General features: G+C 38.9%; 1 protein-coding gene across 7 annotated transcripts in view; it reads right to left on the reverse strand.

Moving 5' to 3' along the window:
* Positions 1 to 1,994: 1,994 nt before the first annotated feature.
* The window catches only part of MMAA (methylmalonic aciduria (cobalamin deficiency) cblA type), a 22,734-nt gene continuing 6,873 nt past the window's right edge, over positions 1,995 to 17,855 (reverse strand). For 4 of the 7 annotated variants that reach the window (XM_011359416.2, XM_023530236.1, XM_023530237.1 and 1 more), the window contains exons 2-7: positions 13,189 to 13,679; positions 11,127 to 11,249; positions 9,020 to 9,190; positions 6,544 to 6,629; positions 4,590 to 4,739; positions 1,995 to 3,567 (exon numbers count right to left, since the gene is read on the reverse strand). In XM_011359416.2, coding sequence (XP_011357718.1) covers positions 3,259 to 3,567; positions 4,590 to 4,739; positions 6,544 to 6,629; positions 9,020 to 9,190; positions 11,127 to 11,249; positions 13,189 to 13,633 — 1,284 coding nt within the window. In that variant the 5' untranslated portion in view covers positions 13,634 to 13,679 and the 3' untranslated portion in view covers positions 1,995 to 3,258. Of the gene's footprint in view, positions 3,568 to 4,589; positions 4,740 to 6,543; positions 6,630 to 9,019; positions 9,191 to 11,126; positions 11,250 to 13,188; positions 13,680 to 16,856; positions 16,988 to 17,855 lie in introns of those variants that run through there. The other 3 variants (XM_011359419.2, XM_023530234.1, XM_011359418.2) reach the window with 3 other exon arrangements.

Genomic DNA, 17,855 nt, shown 5'->3' on the forward strand with positions numbered 1-17,855 from the left:
ATTTAGTAACCAACTAACCAGAATACTATAGTGGAAGCAGAGAAAAACGAATAGGGTAAAATCTCGAATTGTTCTTTTTTAATGAAAAATTTCTACTTGTTTGTCATTTTCTTAGTCTTACCTGAATAACAGTGCTAACATTTAGAGAGTAGGGTACCAGCCACCATTATAATATTCTACAAGAGTTACAGTGGTGTCCCCAGATATGCCCCCTTAGATGATGAGAATTCAACTTAATGAGGCATTTATAAAACTTGACTTAGGAAACATTTGTGTATATGAAGCCCCATGTGGATTCCTCCACCATCTGCACAAATCCACAGATACAGGAGCTGCCTTTCTTCTCGAAGTCCTTGTAGTTGACTAGTTTTTAGCAGCAGCGTCATTACATCTACATTGGCAATCTACTGAGTGAGTGCAATATTAGAATTGTTTCCATTGATTCCTCCTGTTTTTCTGCATTAAAGGTTGAATTACATAAAGGTTGGGTATATATGTATCTTGCCCATTACCTTTTGTTTTCAGTGTATTGCTGGGTAATCTCTACAAGAGCTTAGGGAAAGAGGTAAAGAGCCATATCACACACAGAGAGATCACGAAGGGGAAATTCCTTGCTAGGTTGTATTGTGATAGCAAATGTTAATTGCAGCTGTAACTGTACAAGTAATTGCAGTCAATTCTGGAGCTCGGTATGGAACACAGCACATTTTTACCTCCCTACAGAAATTAATGGTGATTATGCTTTTCACAAAGGCTAAGTCAACTTATGAGGCTTTTTTTTCAGAAAAGAATTATCCTTCTAAGATAGAGGGAGACAAACTCATTTAATCCTCACAACCCTAAGAGGTAGCAATGACTGTTAAATATTTACTTAGCACTTACTATGTCTAGGTACTGTATGTCCATTAACTAAAACTGTCCTTTCAACAACTCTAGGTGGACATTATTGTCAGCCCCATTTAATAATGAGGAAACTGAGACACAGGGAGGTTAAGTAGTTTATCCAAACTAAAATTAAATGATGCCAGTCTGTAGTATAGAACAAAAGTGGTCACAAGTGTCTGTGTGTAATATTTCTAACACCTACCAATTATCGAGTGCTAAGCATGTTGCATACGATTTTTCATTTAATTATTCCAACGACCTTCTAAAGTATTCTTACCCTAATGTTCCAGATAAGGAAACTGGTGCATAAAGGAGAAGTAACTTGCCCCAAATCACATGGCTTACCAGTGACATACCTGAAGTGTGACTATGTGTATCAAAGTCGAAATCCAGGTCAGGGGTCGAGCATGGTGGAATCGCAGATCGGGAGGACGATGGTATTTTTGAGCTTCATGAAAGGCAGCATGTATTTTTTTTTTTTTTTAAGGCCACACATATTTTACTATATTATATAGTTTCCAGTATAGCAAATAACAAATAAAAATGAACAATATCTTAGAAATTGGTCTCTATGTCACAGCAAACGGTATCACAACGACCTATGAAGGATAAGGGGGGTAGGGTTTTTCTAATGCTTTTTATGACTACATTTATAACATTTAAAAGAATCTGAATTCAGGCGAACGAAAGCCACCGTTTCTATACCTTCTTTACAGTGCAGTGTACATCGCTCCACCACCACTTACACTGCACCACAGATGACAGGTCTGCTACCTGCTTATTGAGGGAAATGGTAAAATTCCTTCTTTGGAAGTTTCTAAAAACAGTTTTTCACCTACTAGGGTGGTTTAATGCTGGTCTTTTTCGAAATCAGGTGAATTGACTAGATAACCTTTCAAACTTTCACCTCTCATATTTATATAGATACGACAATAACATAAATCTCATTTTTAAAAATGTAAAGGAATGTCTGCTAAAACAATACCAAGAATTTCATTCCAGATAGGCGTGTAAATAACGAAAGCTGACATACTGTGTAGAATACCCTAAAGCGTTTAGAATAGAGGATGTCTGAAATTTCTGGGAAGGCATTTTGTGCAATGGAGAAATTTCGTGGTTAGAAATAAGTTTATTCAAATGTACATAATTATAACTATCATCGAATAGTATAAAATATATTCAAAAAATTAATTAGAGCAGGTGGTTTAAAGACAATCATAAAATATCATAAGAGCATGGTGGCAGTAATAAGATAATGGGAGAAAACTGAACTCTCATACAAGCTTTGTACAGCCTCAAGTATCCATAACTTTCACATAATAATAACAGCAAGCAGCCTTTGAGTATTTCCTGCGTATCACCCCGATGCAAAAATTTCCCGAGTTATCTCAATCCTCACCCACCCTATAAAGTTATATGTCAATTCCTTTGTACCAGGGAGAAAACTGAAGCTTAGAGAGGTAGGTTACTTGTCCAAACTTACACAGCTAGTAAGCAATTGATCTGGGCTTAAAGTTAAAGCTCACACTGTCGGAATCCAGAACCCATGCTCTCCATCACTGTGCCATGCTTACTCCAGAGGACAAGACTTGCTCCTTGCTATCAAGAATCAAGTAGATTTTTAAGATGTTAATATGAAGGCAAATGGTGACGGAGGAAGAGAAGCAAAACCTTTGATGATAGTCACACTAAATCACCCCTGAATCGTTTGACCTCACTTGGGTCCTTTGGGGGTTTGCTCCCACTCTTGGGGATTAGTGGACCACATTACTTGCAGTTGATTTCTCCAGTCCCCTCTGGGCTCTCCCACCTATCATGGGGGAGGGGGTCCGCCAGTCTAGACAAGTGGATTTTAAAGTTATCACTACACATTCCAACTGTTTTGTTATACATGTACATGACCATTTCAGAAATTCCTGGAATAGTCTGGTATGCTAAGTGTCAATCATGATTTTCAGCTCTTAGAAACTCACTGTGCATTATTTTGGTCTCAAGGAAGACTTCAAAAATGTAGTGACTCCTGCTTACATTTTCTCTCAAACTCCCAGAGACTATAAAACCAAAGAAAGCATTTTAAGGTACACTTAAAATATTTCACTGTCTTCAGCTTTCTCTGCTCTTGACTGATGAGAACTATCCTACAGGCCATCGTGCCAGGGTATAAGAATAGAAAGAAACAAAAATCAGTAATATACTACAGGTACCTTATAAATACTGCCTGACTGCCTGGCCTTTGCCATCCATATCTAACATTCTCGGAGTTTTCAAGCATGATTCACAAACGAGGCCGAGGGCATCACAAAAGAATTACTGAAAATATAAGCACACAAGTGACTTTTAATATTAAAATAGTTCATGAAAAATTACGTAAAATTATTGTATAGGATAAATGTCATTAGTCTCTGCTTTAAAAGCTTTCAACAACAAGTCTGCTGCTAGTCCTGGGGACAGGGCCCCACTGAGAACCTTTCCTTCCAGGAGAGGAATCTGTCCCCGGACTGTGGGATGGGTCCTGAAATGTTCTAGCACACTTTCCTGAATGAGATTCCACATCCAGACTTTCTGCTGCTTCTGTCGTCTGGCAGTCAGCTCCCCACTGGCAAGCATTAAGTCCCGAAATTCCTTCATTTTATCCCACATTTCAGAGATCCCCTCTCCACTTCTGGAAGAAATACGAACTACCTATTGAAAATGGAAAAACCAGAACCATTTTACTTAAAACGATAGAACACATTTTCATGTGGACTCTGGCATTTGCCAATTAATTCTTATAGTCTAAGGAAACAGCCAACTGGCAAAAATGAGATATTTTATTGCTGTGTCAAAGTTAATATACTGAGATAACTTACTAGGATTCCTAAGTGCATAGCAGAAATAAATTGCTAATTCAAGGTCAAGGTTTTCAGCCCAGAGATTTATTTAGATTTAAGATTATCCAGATGGTCTTCAGAGGCCTCATGGAGGAACTGTGAGAGGGTCACAAGGATGAGAAGGGCCATGCTAGGTAGGTTTCTCTGAGGCCTGAGTGCCAGAAAATGAAACTAAGTTGAGCAAATAGTCCCACTCCCTCTGTCACAGTTGTCTGATTCGTCAAGTGCTAAAAGCTGACCGTCCGCCACCTGCATGTACAAGATGGCTCCAGACCCAGCACACGCCAGGACTGAGGAGACTGGGAGCGAAGGTAAGCTGTCATCACTACTCTGGTTATGGTGATTACAGCTCGCTCTTTAATAACAGTGTCCTCTTGCAGAAAAAGCTGCCAACATCAATATTATTGCATCACTTATTACAGGATTTTTCTTTTTCTTCTTTTCTCTATTGAAAGCAGCACCCAATAAGCATAATGGGAAGTTAGCACATCGAGAGCATTTTCTTACTCAAACTCTAATAGAGATGTTCAAATCATTAACTGCTCCATAATCTTAAGGACGGTTCCTTTCAGAATGGATTTCTTATCACTTGCAAATGGCTCAAGTCAAGCATTAAGCAATCTAATCTATCACCTCACATCTAGTTTTTGACATCTAGAGGCTAAAGGATTAAATTTAAAATCATGACTACATACTCTGGCTTTGTCAAAATTTTTAAAATTGTAATCTCACATACAAGCAAAGATTGATTATATGTCTAACTTAAGGCTTCCATCCTCTCTCCCAATGCACAGTCCTTCAGGGTGAAAAATGCAGAATGGAATGCAAACGCACCTTTGGTTTCCAGACTTTTGAACGCCTGCGGAGTAATTTCAGTGCGCTGACATACTCTGCTTGTATTCTCCGAGCTGGCACAATCAAGTCTCCATCAGATTTAGTTATAGCTACCAGATCGGCCATTTCAATTATACCTCTTTTGATACCCTAAAGAGAAAAAGAGAAGAAAGCGATTTATCAGAAACATTTAATTACGGCACAAAATGAGACATCGGTCAACGCAAAAATTTTGAAAGTCATATACTTCATTAACTAATGTTTTCTTTGCATCCTCCCAAGTCCTGGATACCGGGAATCACAATTACTCGACAGAAATTTCTCTTGGGATTATGGAAGTCATCTGTAACATCTCTTCTAAATTTAGAGACTAACATGCTGAAAGACATTCAGAATTAGAGCAAATATAGTACCAAGGCACAACATGATTGAGTGGCAGGAGATGCTTCATATTATCTCCTGATGGATTCTGCTTCTCATGAGCTAACACTGAAGGATGCAAAACCATCCATCACTAAGGTGCTTAAACAGAAAACACATCCACCACTAACATCTGCACTTCAAAAAACAATCTCTTTGTTTTCCGCATTGAGGTTTTCCTTAAAACCTGCATCAGGTTTTACCTGATGGCTAAAATTGCCTCAATCTCTTGATTTAAATTATATTTCATAAAAACACTAGAAATCCTAAGGCCAAAGCTTATTTGGAAAAATGCAGATTTTTTTTTTCACCTAAATTAAAATTTCTTTTCAAATATTTTTAAAAACAACTTTCAATGATTAAATTCTAATAGCTAATGTTTCTGAACTGCAGCATCCAGAGCCTGCAGTCACCATTCTTTTTAGAATTATACAACTGAACGGGAGGTATTGTATGATCTTTGTCCAAGGTTCCTGGGGCATAATCTCTAAGTCTTTGGAATTTCCGGAGTGATAGGAGTGTCTCTGTGATTCACCATGGGTGCCTGCGACCACACCTGAGTTTATGCAGTGAGACCACTCAGAAAGGGGGCCAACCACACCAGAAAGACCAACCAAGTGATCGGAAGGTTGGGCCCTTGAGCTGTGTGAGATGGGCCTGACTTCTGGGGACGGGTGGGGACTGGGGCCTGAGTTCAATCATGTGGCCAAAGATTCAGCCAATCACGCCTAAATTTAAAAAACCCCACAAGAACTCTGAACACTGAAGTGCGGGTGAACACCCTGGTTAGTGATACATGTCAACGTGCCAGGAGGGAAACGTATCCCCAAGACAGAGAAACTTCAAGCTCAGGACCCTTCCAGAACTCTTTCTATGTGTCTCTCTTCAATTAACTGGTCTTTTTATCATCTATAATAAAACTGTAATTGTACTACAGTGCTTGCCAGAGTTCTGTGAGTCATTCCAGTGAACTATCAAACCCGGGGGGTAGTGGGAATCACATCTGTAGCCAGCTGGTCTGAGCTGTGGGTAGCTTGGGAACCCCTGAGCAGCTGCTGGCGTCTGGAGGGCGGTCCTGTGGAGGACAGTGCCCTTGACCTGGGAAGGCTGTTAACTCCAGGTTGTCGATGCCAGAACTGCACAGCAGGAGGAAAGTAAGAACCTATTTTACAATATATAAACTACAATAGTGGGTCACAGTCAAAAACGTGGTATCTTATGAGGGACTTTTGAGCCAACGACACTACAAACACCCATGCAACAGTGGTGTCTTTTGGCTGGAGCCGTTCCTCCCAAGTCACAGGTGGGAAAATCTCAGTTGTATGATTAACTCAAGGCCATAAAATTCTATTACTGTAAGTTGGGAAAAATATAGAGAATCTGCCTTTGACTCAAGTATTTTAGCCGATGTGAATGATGTCTCTGTCCCCACACTAATATTAAATTAATTTACAAAAACATAACACTGGAAACTTGCACTTTCAGAGATGTATATTTTGTGTTTTGAGGGGGTGAGGGGAGTCAAAACAATTACCTGCAATTCATCTCCTCCTGCGGGTGGCAGCAGTAAAACAAACATGTCAACCATATCAGCAACAGCAAACTCCGACTGACCCACACCTGAAATTTCAAATCACAACTATATACTAAAACAGTCACGGCAATCTGACTTTCTCAACTACACTGACCACCATTTCCAATCCACTTCTCTCACTCATTCAATCACATGCTCAAATCGGATCCCGCTTCAAACACCCCACCTCTGAAGCATTTATTAAACGCAACTGTCTTATCTTATAGGCAAACCTGTTAAGCGTCCTGCCTCTCCCCCGCCCTTCCTCCTGTTAGTCTTGGTCTCTGAGTGGAGAATCTCGAGGCCTCCATTCTCTCCCGACTCTTGCAACTCCTTCTCGGCTGCCCTCCCATCGGAGAGCAGCTTGAGCACAGGGATTCTGATGTCAGACTGTGCCAGTCTACACCTTAGCTTTCTTGCCTTCTCGTCCTTCTACATCAGCCCTGCAAAGCCTCATCCACGGATCAATCCAACTATCTGTGTTCCATCCTCCATACGCGTGTGTGGGTATAAGGTGCCACTAGAAAGTCATGGGCTCCAGCGTCCACTGCCCGTTCCTCACACCCGGTCAAAGCAATGCCCCTAAATGCCCTCAGTCAGCCTCCCCCATTTCTCAAAGCAGCTACTGCAAACACTCACTGTCCCATAATCTCCCCAATGCCGTGGTCACACGGACCTACATTACAGTGAAATAAAGGCAGAAACTGCCTCTACTTCTCCTCATCCTCCACGAAGAAGCAGGTATGAATACAAACTGCCTTACTGCCCTCTCTCCAGTCCCGGTGTTAGAATTACTGGCTGAAGATCACCCCTTCCTCTGGGACCCCCCTCTGCTTGTTCTCTAACCTGGCCTTTGCCTATAGGCTCTTGTCCCTCAGCACATCACATGAACTGCACTCTCGTCTTTCTCACCCAAAAAACAAACAAAACAAGAAAAAAAATTAGACTAAAATTCACAACCTCCTTCAATTATCACCAGATTTCCCACTCTCACTTTATAGTGAAGTTTCTACAAAAAAAGCAATATATAGTCTTCATTTGACTACTTCATATTAATCTCAACCCACTTAAATGTGACGTCCACATCCCCAACTCCACTCAAACTCCTCTCAAAACTCTCTCCTTCCTCGGTGTGGCAGAGACTTCTAGGTGCCTGTTCAATATTTACTCTGCCATTTCCTCACCCCAATATTATTAGGAGCATCAAGGTACCAGGTGAAAGACCGCATTCGCCAGACCCCGTTTCAGCTAGAGAAGATTAATGAGTGAAATTACGTGGGGTTCCAGGAAAGCTTTCTCTTGAAACAGGGCTAACCCAGCCCGGAGGTACGCCTCTCCTGCCTGCCCCTTCTCCCCTCCTTCCTCCCTTCTCCTGGAACACGGATGTGGCAGAGCTTCATCTGCCGCCTCTTACCCATAAGCAATCCTGAGGATGGAAACGAAGTGCTACAAGGCAGAGCAGAGACAGAAGCCTGGGCTGCTGAGGTCCTGGAGGAAGCACCGCGCGCGCGCCCACTCGGACCGCCTGCCTCCAGGCTTCTTTTATATACAAAAATACAAACCTCTTTCTCATTTGAGTCACAGTTATTTTGAGTCTATGAGACAAGCAGGCAAATGCAACTTCTCAGTGATACCCTTGGTTTTTCATGGTCCTCTTCTCCCTTGATTCTATTACCACTCGGGTGACTTGTCCTCCGTCCACCCTTAGATAGTGGAGCTTCTAGTCTGCAGCCCCGTCTCTCTTCAATCCGCCTTCACACTCTCTGCTCTAAGTATCCCAAGAAAACGGCAGCTCTAAATGGGCCAAGTTCTCTCACTGCTGTGTCTCTGCAAGTGCCCTTTCGCTCATACCTTATGTAACTCCAAGTCTTCCTTCAAAACTGAGTTCGACTGGCACCTGCTCCTGGAATCTTCCCTGATCCCCCAAATGTGAGTCGGGCTGTATCACAAACATTTATCACACAGTAACATACAGACTGTCTCTCCACAAAAATGCAAATTTCCTGGGGTTTCCATTTCAGTATTTTCATCACGTGTAATTGTGTGCCAGGGACATAAGATAACATAGAACGTGGCCCTATAGTTCAGAGGCAGCCGGCTACGTTAACTTCTTAGCAAACACTGCCGACACGTGAGACGCGCTTCAACAACGGGCGCTGTGTCACAGTGCTGTTCCATGGGTCATCCTGGTGCTGGAAGTCCTCTCCAGCCCTTATCACACCACCTCATATAAGTTATCCGGACACCTGGTTTTCTTTTCTTTAAGGGTAGGGTTATAGCCTATACACTCGTATCTCCTACAGAATCCGCACTATCTTATATTTAATTCCACCTTTAGTAAATATATGCTGAATGAACAAAATGAAATTAGTTGTCACTCATCTTTATATAGTTCACTAGAATAGTATTTGGTTATGAAGTAGAAAATCACACTCACCTACAGTTTCAATAAGAATAATGTCGTATCCCCCTCCTTCACACAACAGAATAGCTTCATTTGTGGTCCTTGTCACACCTCCTAAGGTACCTCTAGTAGGAGATGGCCTGATGTATGCATTCATATCTCTTGATAACTCAGTCATTCGGGTTTTATCACCCAACAGTGATCCTAAAACACACAATTGCATTTTGTAATTCTGAAATGACTGTAAGAGCCAATTATCAATCAGCCTATTCCCAGGGGAAGTGCTTTATGATACTTTTCCCAAAAATCTCAAATTGTATTTCATATTATTGAGCTTTTCTCCCACACACTGTATACAATGATGTCAAATTAATCTTTTTAACATTTCAAGACCTTAAAACCTATAATGGTTTCCCACTAACTAGAGGTCCAAATCTAGATGCTTCAGCCTAGCATCGAAGGCTCTTGGAATGCAACCCTACTTCGCCTGTCTAGTTTCAGCTTCAAATGGTCCCCAGTCAATCTTCCACTGTAGCCAGGGCAGTTTCTTTACTGTTATTTTAACATGGTTTATGGTTCTCAACTGGGGATGATTTTGTCCCCAGAGGAAATTTGGCAACATCTAGAGATATTTTTACTTGTCACAGCTGGGGGACAGGGTGCCAAGTGGCATTTGGTGGGTACGGGCCAAGGATACTAAGCATCCTTCAACATGCAGGACAGCTGCCCACAAAGAAAGTCACTGGCACCAAGACTGAGAAGCCCTGCTTTAACTAAGTGCCTTGCTTATAGGATCATCTCTCACATATTTTGTACACTGAATGCTTGTTCACAATAGGCAATTAATTTAATTCCTATGCAACAGAACGGGTGATGTTTCACGGTTTACTGCAGCATTTAGGCAAACACCAATACTTGCAACTTCTAGAAGGCTGAAAGCCCTGGAACTATTGAAATTAACTTCTTTCCTTTAGCCATATATTAACCATATATTAGCCATATATTTGAAAGTACCATGCTGTTCTAACCTGATTTTAAATTTCACTCTGCCTAAAGCTAACTTTTCCACATAAAGTTGATACTAAGTATTGAGAAATTCCTTAAAGATATGCTCTTTTCCCTTATGATTCCAGTTTAGGAATCCCATAGGTTCTAATTGTAAAGTGCAGACCTACCACGTCTAACAATGTTATTTACTGCACATAAAACTTTTTCTAAAGCAATTTTCTGAATGAAATCATCTCTGTGTTAAGTCAACAATCTGCCAAAGCTATACTTTAAATTATTATCCTATATATCCTAACACACTGAACTAAATATTATGAAATTACTCTCCTATATAACTGTCTTTGCCAGTGAATCCTAAACTGTTGGGTGCAGACCCTTAGGGTGTTCTCAAAGCTACTGCAGGAGGTCTCTGACTGCAAAGCACAAGAGGACTATGGGCCAATAATTAATGCTTCTCAAACTTTAATGTATGTATGTACTGTTGCAATAAAGTAGAAATCTACACTTAGAGTGGCTTATCTATCCTTGTGTATTTTTTTCTTTGAAGTCTACATATATTTTTACCCAGGAAAGGGACTCTCATTTTTGGTTTGAGAAAGGTCAGGAACTACAAAGCTATGCAACTTTAACACACGGGCCCTCTCAGAGCTGTCTGTCTAACTGAACATGTAATATAAACAGGGGACAAGCTAGAAAGGGCAGTAAGAGTTTTTTTTAAGGCTTAAAAGATGTTACAACAATAAGAGGAAAATAATGAACGAGTAAGGGCTCGTTTTCTGAATTGTGCAGGGGCTGATGCAGCCGAGAAAAACTACGGGAGGGGAGAGTGGCCTGACCTCAGGCGTGATCAAGGAAGGGCTGAAATTTGTTTATGATTATCTTCAACTTCTGGCAGTGTCCTCCAAGTTCTCTAAGTTTCCAGGCTACTCCTGGGCTAATGTTGTCTGTAGATACCAATGCCCCAAACTAGCTCCCTCAGCCTCCATTTCGGCCCCTAGAACAGCCTTCCTTCAGTGTGACCAAACTCAGCTAGACGTTGGAAGTCACCTGACTATGCAAATTCCCGCTAAGTTATAATAGAGAGCTCTGCGAGCCCCAACTCTACAATTTAAAAAGAATCAGCAATACTCACCACCACTAGTACAAGAAGAAGGGTCCACGGCTAGCACAGATAATTTGTGCCCTCTCTCAGTAAGCATTTTTCCAAAATATTCTATAAAGGTTGATTTTCCAGCACCAGGAGGCCCAGACAATCCTACAGTGAAAAGAGATCTTCTAATTTACTGAACTAAATGAAACCTGCACTACGATGAGTTTTATTAAAATATTAGACTATCTTCTCTTTTTCCTAATTTATTAAAAGCATCAGTGATGTATTTTAACATTTCCTAAAGGAGTAAATGAAAATCCATTTATGTATCTATTCCTGAGTAATAGGGATATAGGAAAGAAAGAATTCTGAGTTCAGTATGTTCACCAAATTCACTTTCAAAAATTACAAAATGGGATTTGCCTTTCTATTCTAACACAGACCTTCCGGGGCAGACCTCACTGCCTAAGTTGTTTGGAGAGTTAGTTGAGCACGGCAGGGAAGAACACACACTCTGGAGCCGGTCAGTCATGTCTATTTCTAGTTCTGCCTCTTAAGAGCTGTGTAATCTTAGGTAAGTTACTTAACCATTCTGTATCTGAGTGTACTCTGCAAAATGGATATAACAGCACCTATCTCTTCACGCTGTTTTAAGCATTAGATGAGTTAACATTAGCAATATGTTTAGAATAGCTCATGGCATAAAGAGATATATAAGTGTATGTTCAATAAAGTATATAAAACATAAGCATTTATTTGTAACTATATTCAAAAGTGTATATGACATATAGTGTGCTTGGTTCCTTACCACAATTTTCAGGGCAGGTCTCTGTCTTAACCATCTTTATGGGTGTTCAATAAACATTTGTTGCTTTTATTTATAATGGCGATAAAAGAACTACAATAAAGACAAAGGTTTACTGGGACTCATAAGATGGAAGAACCAGAATAACATTGCAAAATTGTGAGTTACTAGTTGTGTGTGTTGCTGGCTAATTCCACATTTTCTGGGGCATTTTCTCTTCAAAGACCCTCTAAAGCCTAAAAGGTAAACATTTTGTCATAACTAAAATTTCTCTTTGGGAGTTTGCTATTTTATCTGTCTACAAGACATAAAGATTATTAACACCCAATACAGTACTCTCAAAATGAGGGTTCCCTCAGTAAGGGCAGAAAAAGATGTATGAAAAATAACAGCTGGTAAACTCTTTTTGAAATTATCTTTAAAGCATTTAAGCCCATTACCCTAAAAACTAAGCAGTTTTAGTCTCTATATAGCCAATAAACTGAGAGATAAAAGTCTAATGTAATGCCGGTCAATTTTTAAGTATATCTACTCATTCCTCACAAAATTTCTGTACTTTGCCCACCATTTCAAGTTGTTTTTAGTGAAAGGGTTGGTTGGAATCACCTAATTTGCCATCATGAAAAGCTCTCATGCCATCCAAAACTGACTTAATTCCTTGTGGTGAAACATATCTAAATTATTCTAATGCAAAATTTCAAAAACATACCAAGCTAATTTGCAATTACAGACAAGACAATTGTTCAAGAAATTAAGTAAGCATCTAACAATTTTAGACAGAAAATGGATAAGGTCTTTCCTTTAAAATACATTTTGGTATTAAGATGGCTGCGCTCGGAGCCAAACCACTCCCACAAACTCAGTAAAAAGTATCTGAAGGAAACGAGACTGATGAAACACCCAGGAAACAGATGCCAGAAATGTATGAAGGATAATTATAGTTGAAATAGAGGGAATTCACAGTCGACTAGTAAGTAGGACTACAGAGAGAAAAGGAGTAACCTGATTAACGGTTCTTCGCATTCATATTCTATCCCGGGGGCCATAGCAAGATTCTTGCCAACAGAAATCTTCTATTATTCTCTTAAAATACAGAGCCTCGGTTCAAATGGTTATAGCATTTCCCCACCCCGCATCAACATAGCAAGACTAACATTTGCAAACAAAAGGCATTTAAAATTAGTCTCAAAATTCTGAAAAGAAAAAAAAAATCCCCATTAGAATGTAAACTATTTAGATTTGAGAGAATTTAGAAAAAAAGATAGTGGACCAAAATTTTAAAAAAAGGAAAAGACTGACCCACTCGAAATGCTCGTGGCTGCCCTTTATTTAACTGTTCTTGCTCTCTGTGGTAGACTAAGACTTTCTGCAGAAGCACCTGGGCTAACTCTTTTTTCCTACTGTGAGTTGATTCTATAAGAGTGATGGCCTCTGCTAAGCGGGCCCTTTGCCCTTGGATTAAACCAATATAAAGTTTATCCACAAATCTTTGTTCTTTATCAGAAAGTCCTTCGGTATGTTCCTTTAAGGTTGTCTGTACACATAATTTTCTCTTTAAACCATCTGACAGCAGCATCCACTTTGTACAACGGAGTCTAAGAGAATCAAATGACCAAGCACAAGGGCTTCCTGATCTGAGATGAGTACTTGAGTGAAAGATGAAGTGGTAACTTCGGAAAGGTGTTCTCAAAAGGCCTTTCAGGAAATGATGGTGAGGATGTGGTACCAGCAGAGGAATATTCATTTTGTCTGTAGTTGATGTCTTTTGGCTCCGTGTGATTTACGACTCCCTAAAAGAAAGAAAAACATATTTTTGCCAGTTCACTATGCAACTAAGATATTGAAGTAGTACAACTACAAGCTTTAGTGTTTTCTCTATTTTCTAAAACACACAGCATCAGGATTCTTGGTAGTACAAATGGGTGAAAGTTTCTTACTAAGACCGCCCCCCGCTTGCCTATAATCAATATTCATAGTAACCTAAATCATGGAACTATTGCTCTACTGTGAAGTGCAATACACATTTCAAAGTTTCTTCTACACATAAAACAAATACACACACACAAAACCCCATTAGGGTAGAAATTTTACGTCATGCTTATTTTCTTCTGTCTATAGACCTTATGTTCATCTTAACAATCTTCTCAGATCAAACATACCCTATTCTGAAGCTCATTCAAAAGGTTAACGAAAAATCCCTCTGATGTTAGTTAGCCTTTTATTCATTCCCTACACAAGAAATGTGATTAGTAGTGCAGGCACTTAAAGCATAAGTTTAGATACAATATATATCCAATAGACTCGCCCTGGAACACTTACACATGTAAAGAATGGTCTAACATAAGCACACAAACAAAAACAAGCAGTCATGTGAAACAAATTGTGAGGACTGCATAGGAAAGAGACCAGTGCACCTCACAGTATGGTTAGAACCGCCTGCATGCTTATTAAAAATGCCTGTTCTTGGCCCCATGAGTCAGAATCTCTGCAGGTAAGCGCACTAAAGTTTGAACCACTGTCGATGAGATGAGGATCTTTTGCTTAGATTTACTGATATTCTCCACTTTGAACTGTGTTAGACAATGAAAACTAACTCAGTACGCTGAGAGTCAGGAAAGCACAGAGGTTATACGCCACAGTCACTCGGAGTCTCTGCTGCTTAAGCTATAACGGCCTTGGGCAGGTTACTAAACCACTGTGTTGAGAGAACAGGTAAGAGAACAGGATGGCTGTGAGAACGGAAGGAGTCCATTCACGTAAAAAGCTTGGAACAGTGCCTAGCAGAGTAAGAGCTCAACAAACATTAGCCTTTATTATACCAACTTATAAAACTTTAGTAAAAATTAGGTCATAAACCTAGCTTCCAGGGACAAACGAAAATTTACAAATGGTACACAGATAGCCCACCAAGTTTGGGTTTATGATTATTTGAAATTTTTGGTACCTCATAGCATAATGAAATAAATTACTTTATTGTTCCAAAGTACCTCTTTAAATTGCATTTCAAGGCCAATCAGCACAAAATTAATTTTAGCAAAATAAGTTTCTATTAGGAAAAAGAAATATTTTAGGACTTTTTTTTTAATTAGAATGAAAACTGCTCATTTTTCTGTTTTGGGTGGGAAGGGAAAGTTATGACTTCTAGTTTGTACAAAATTAGTCTTCTTTTAAAAGGATGTGTAAAAACGTGTAAAATGTTTCTAAAAAACAATTTAAAAACATCCACTACCGCTCTTCACACAAACACACAGAATGACGTTTAAAACAAACAAAATACAGATTGCTATGGTTAAAAAAAAACTCTCTTTAAGATAAAGTTTATAATTTTTATAATTTTGATGAGAAATAGCTAATAACTATGCATGATTTAGTTTTTTACCTTTGCCATCATTTGTAGCTTGCTTCCTTCTGTATTTAGATTTCTTCATGAGACTCAAACTTGATGAGTCCTTATTTTACCAGGTATTGTGACCATCAGCATTACAGTCAATGTACATGTCTATCTTATTTTCTAAATTATGCATAAAATTAGCAATATATACTCAGAAACCTAGTAAAAGAATTATGTGCAAGGTGGAAAAAGTGATCATCATGTTTTAGCTACACTTCTATGCACAGAGATTCTATCAGAATCATTGTATGTTCGAAAGCACTCTGAAATAATGTGATGTACGTGGGCTAGGAGATCCCAATTATGTATTAGGTGACCGAACAGATCAAGTTTCTAAAAATTTTTAATGTTTTCTTCCTCCACAGAGAATAATTCACACCTGATAACTAAGTGCATAACATATCTAAAGCGATTTATTTAACCAATCAACCAGATTTTAAAGGAGTCTATAAATATTTTAAAAGGCAATATAACTCAGCCTTGTATGAACAACTTTCTACCCTTATGTCACAGACACAACAGACTAAGTCTACTGGAGTGACAAAATCATAGAGATAGGAGGACTTTCCACCTACTCTTGTAACTAAGCATCCTTTCCTGCTTTCTTACGGGAAGAAATCAAAGAACTTGCCCCCAAATCAAATCAAACTGTTTCAATGAATTTTTATGATCCCTGGAAGTATAGTTTCATTCTATGATGTTAAGATGAGCACAACCAAAATATAAGAGAAATTATGCAGCATTTACAATATTTAGTAAGATATCCCAAAGCACTGCCATTCCTAATAAACCAGAACATCAATGTATTAATATACAATGGAAAACGCTGAGTGAGCAAAAATACTGAAATGAGTTAAGTGCATTCCCTACCCTGCAAGGTTTTCGTGGGCAGCATTTTAAGATTCACAGCTGTTTTCCTCCAAATTATCTTTTACATCGATTCCCTCTTCTCCAACCTCATTCCCACAGTTCTCTACTATAATGGCTTTCAAGCTCTGACTGCAGCCCATAGGAAGACATGCATCAGCCAACACACAAGCACAGAACTGAAACAAGTTTTCCCAAATATTACTTACCCCTGTTACATATCATAGTCTAATATTGTATTTTTTCCTATTTTATTTTATTTAGATTGCAACCTACCAATGGGCACAATCTTAATGAAAAACCCCAATCTATGACAGCCATCTCTATGACCATTAACTAATCTTCCATACTAGCACTTATCTTTATAAAATGTAAATCTGAATATATTACTCCACTGCTTAAAATATTTTGAAAGTTCCCTCTGCCTTATCTGTAAAAAATGTTTTCCTGTGATTCAACCATTCACTCATTAATTATTTATTGAGAACCTACTCTATGCTAGTCACTGTCTAGGCCTTGGAATACATTGGCATATGGGTCCAACATGGCTCCTAAAATCATGAAGTTCACAATCCAGCCAAGACAGTCATTACATAAATATTTCACACTCTGAGTGCTCTCCAACTTAATTCATTCCCGTCCTCCACTCTGACCACACTGCTGTAACTATTCTCATCTGCACACAAGTCCTAGAAAATACCATACTCACATACTTCCTGGCCATTGTCCCGTGATGTTCTTTCCGATTGGAATGCCCTCTCCTTTAATCATTTTACAAATTCCTCAACCTTCAAGAATCAACTCTAGTGTCTCCTCCCCTATAAACAGTTCCCCAGCCTCTTTTCCACACCCCTTCAGTTGTCATTACCATTTCTTATCATCGTGTCACATCTATTATAGTAATGATCAGTTTTATGATTTTTTTAAGATGTCAGTCTAGACTCTGAGTTATCTTTGTAACCACAGCATAGTTTATTGTTCACAGAATGAATTAATGTATGCTATAATTTTGTATGGGTCAATAATTCCATTATGCTGATTATTCAGTTAATCAATGTTTGTAAACATATTTTTCTACTTTTACAGTAAATACATATTTATTTTAAAGACTTTCTTTTTAAAGTCTGATTTCAACACATGCATGTTTTCCTTCATTAAAAATTTGCTCAGCAGCAGCCAATCTGACTTGAGATATTTGTCTTGAAATTGATCCAATGAATATTTTTAATTTCAATTAACTATTCTGGCAAGAAAAAGCTTACAGGATTTCCAAAATCGATACATTAGGTCAGTGTCCGCTGCATAGCACAGTTCGGTCAATACAGTTATACCACGTGTTTCCATTTCTCGATGCTAATCATTTGATTTGAAGATAAACTGTCAGATGCCATTAATCTGTTTAGCATTTCCCACCACCCCACAGAAGGCTCTACATTCTCCTTTTCAAATAATTTCAAGAAACTCTGGTAAAGCAGAATTTTTTAAATAAGCAACTTTTAAATAGGTCATTGTTATATAAGAGTAATACAGAAAACATACTGAATTAATGCAGGGAACTTTAAAGTTCTCTGACCACTTTACTTTTACTTTTTCCATTTAAGACTCAGATTTCTCAAATTTCTACTTTTAGGTCTACAATCTACTTGGGAAATCTCTATTTTTCTAAATTCTATCCCATTTAAGACTCAGATTTCCCAAATTTCTACTT

Source organism: Pteropus vampyrus, unplaced genomic scaffold, assembly GCF_000151845.1.
Source record: "Pteropus vampyrus isolate Shadow unplaced genomic scaffold, Pvam_2.0 Scaffold47, whole genome shotgun sequence".
In the NCBI taxonomy this organism is placed as follows: domain Eukaryota; kingdom Metazoa; phylum Chordata; class Mammalia; order Chiroptera; family Pteropodidae; genus Pteropus; species Pteropus vampyrus.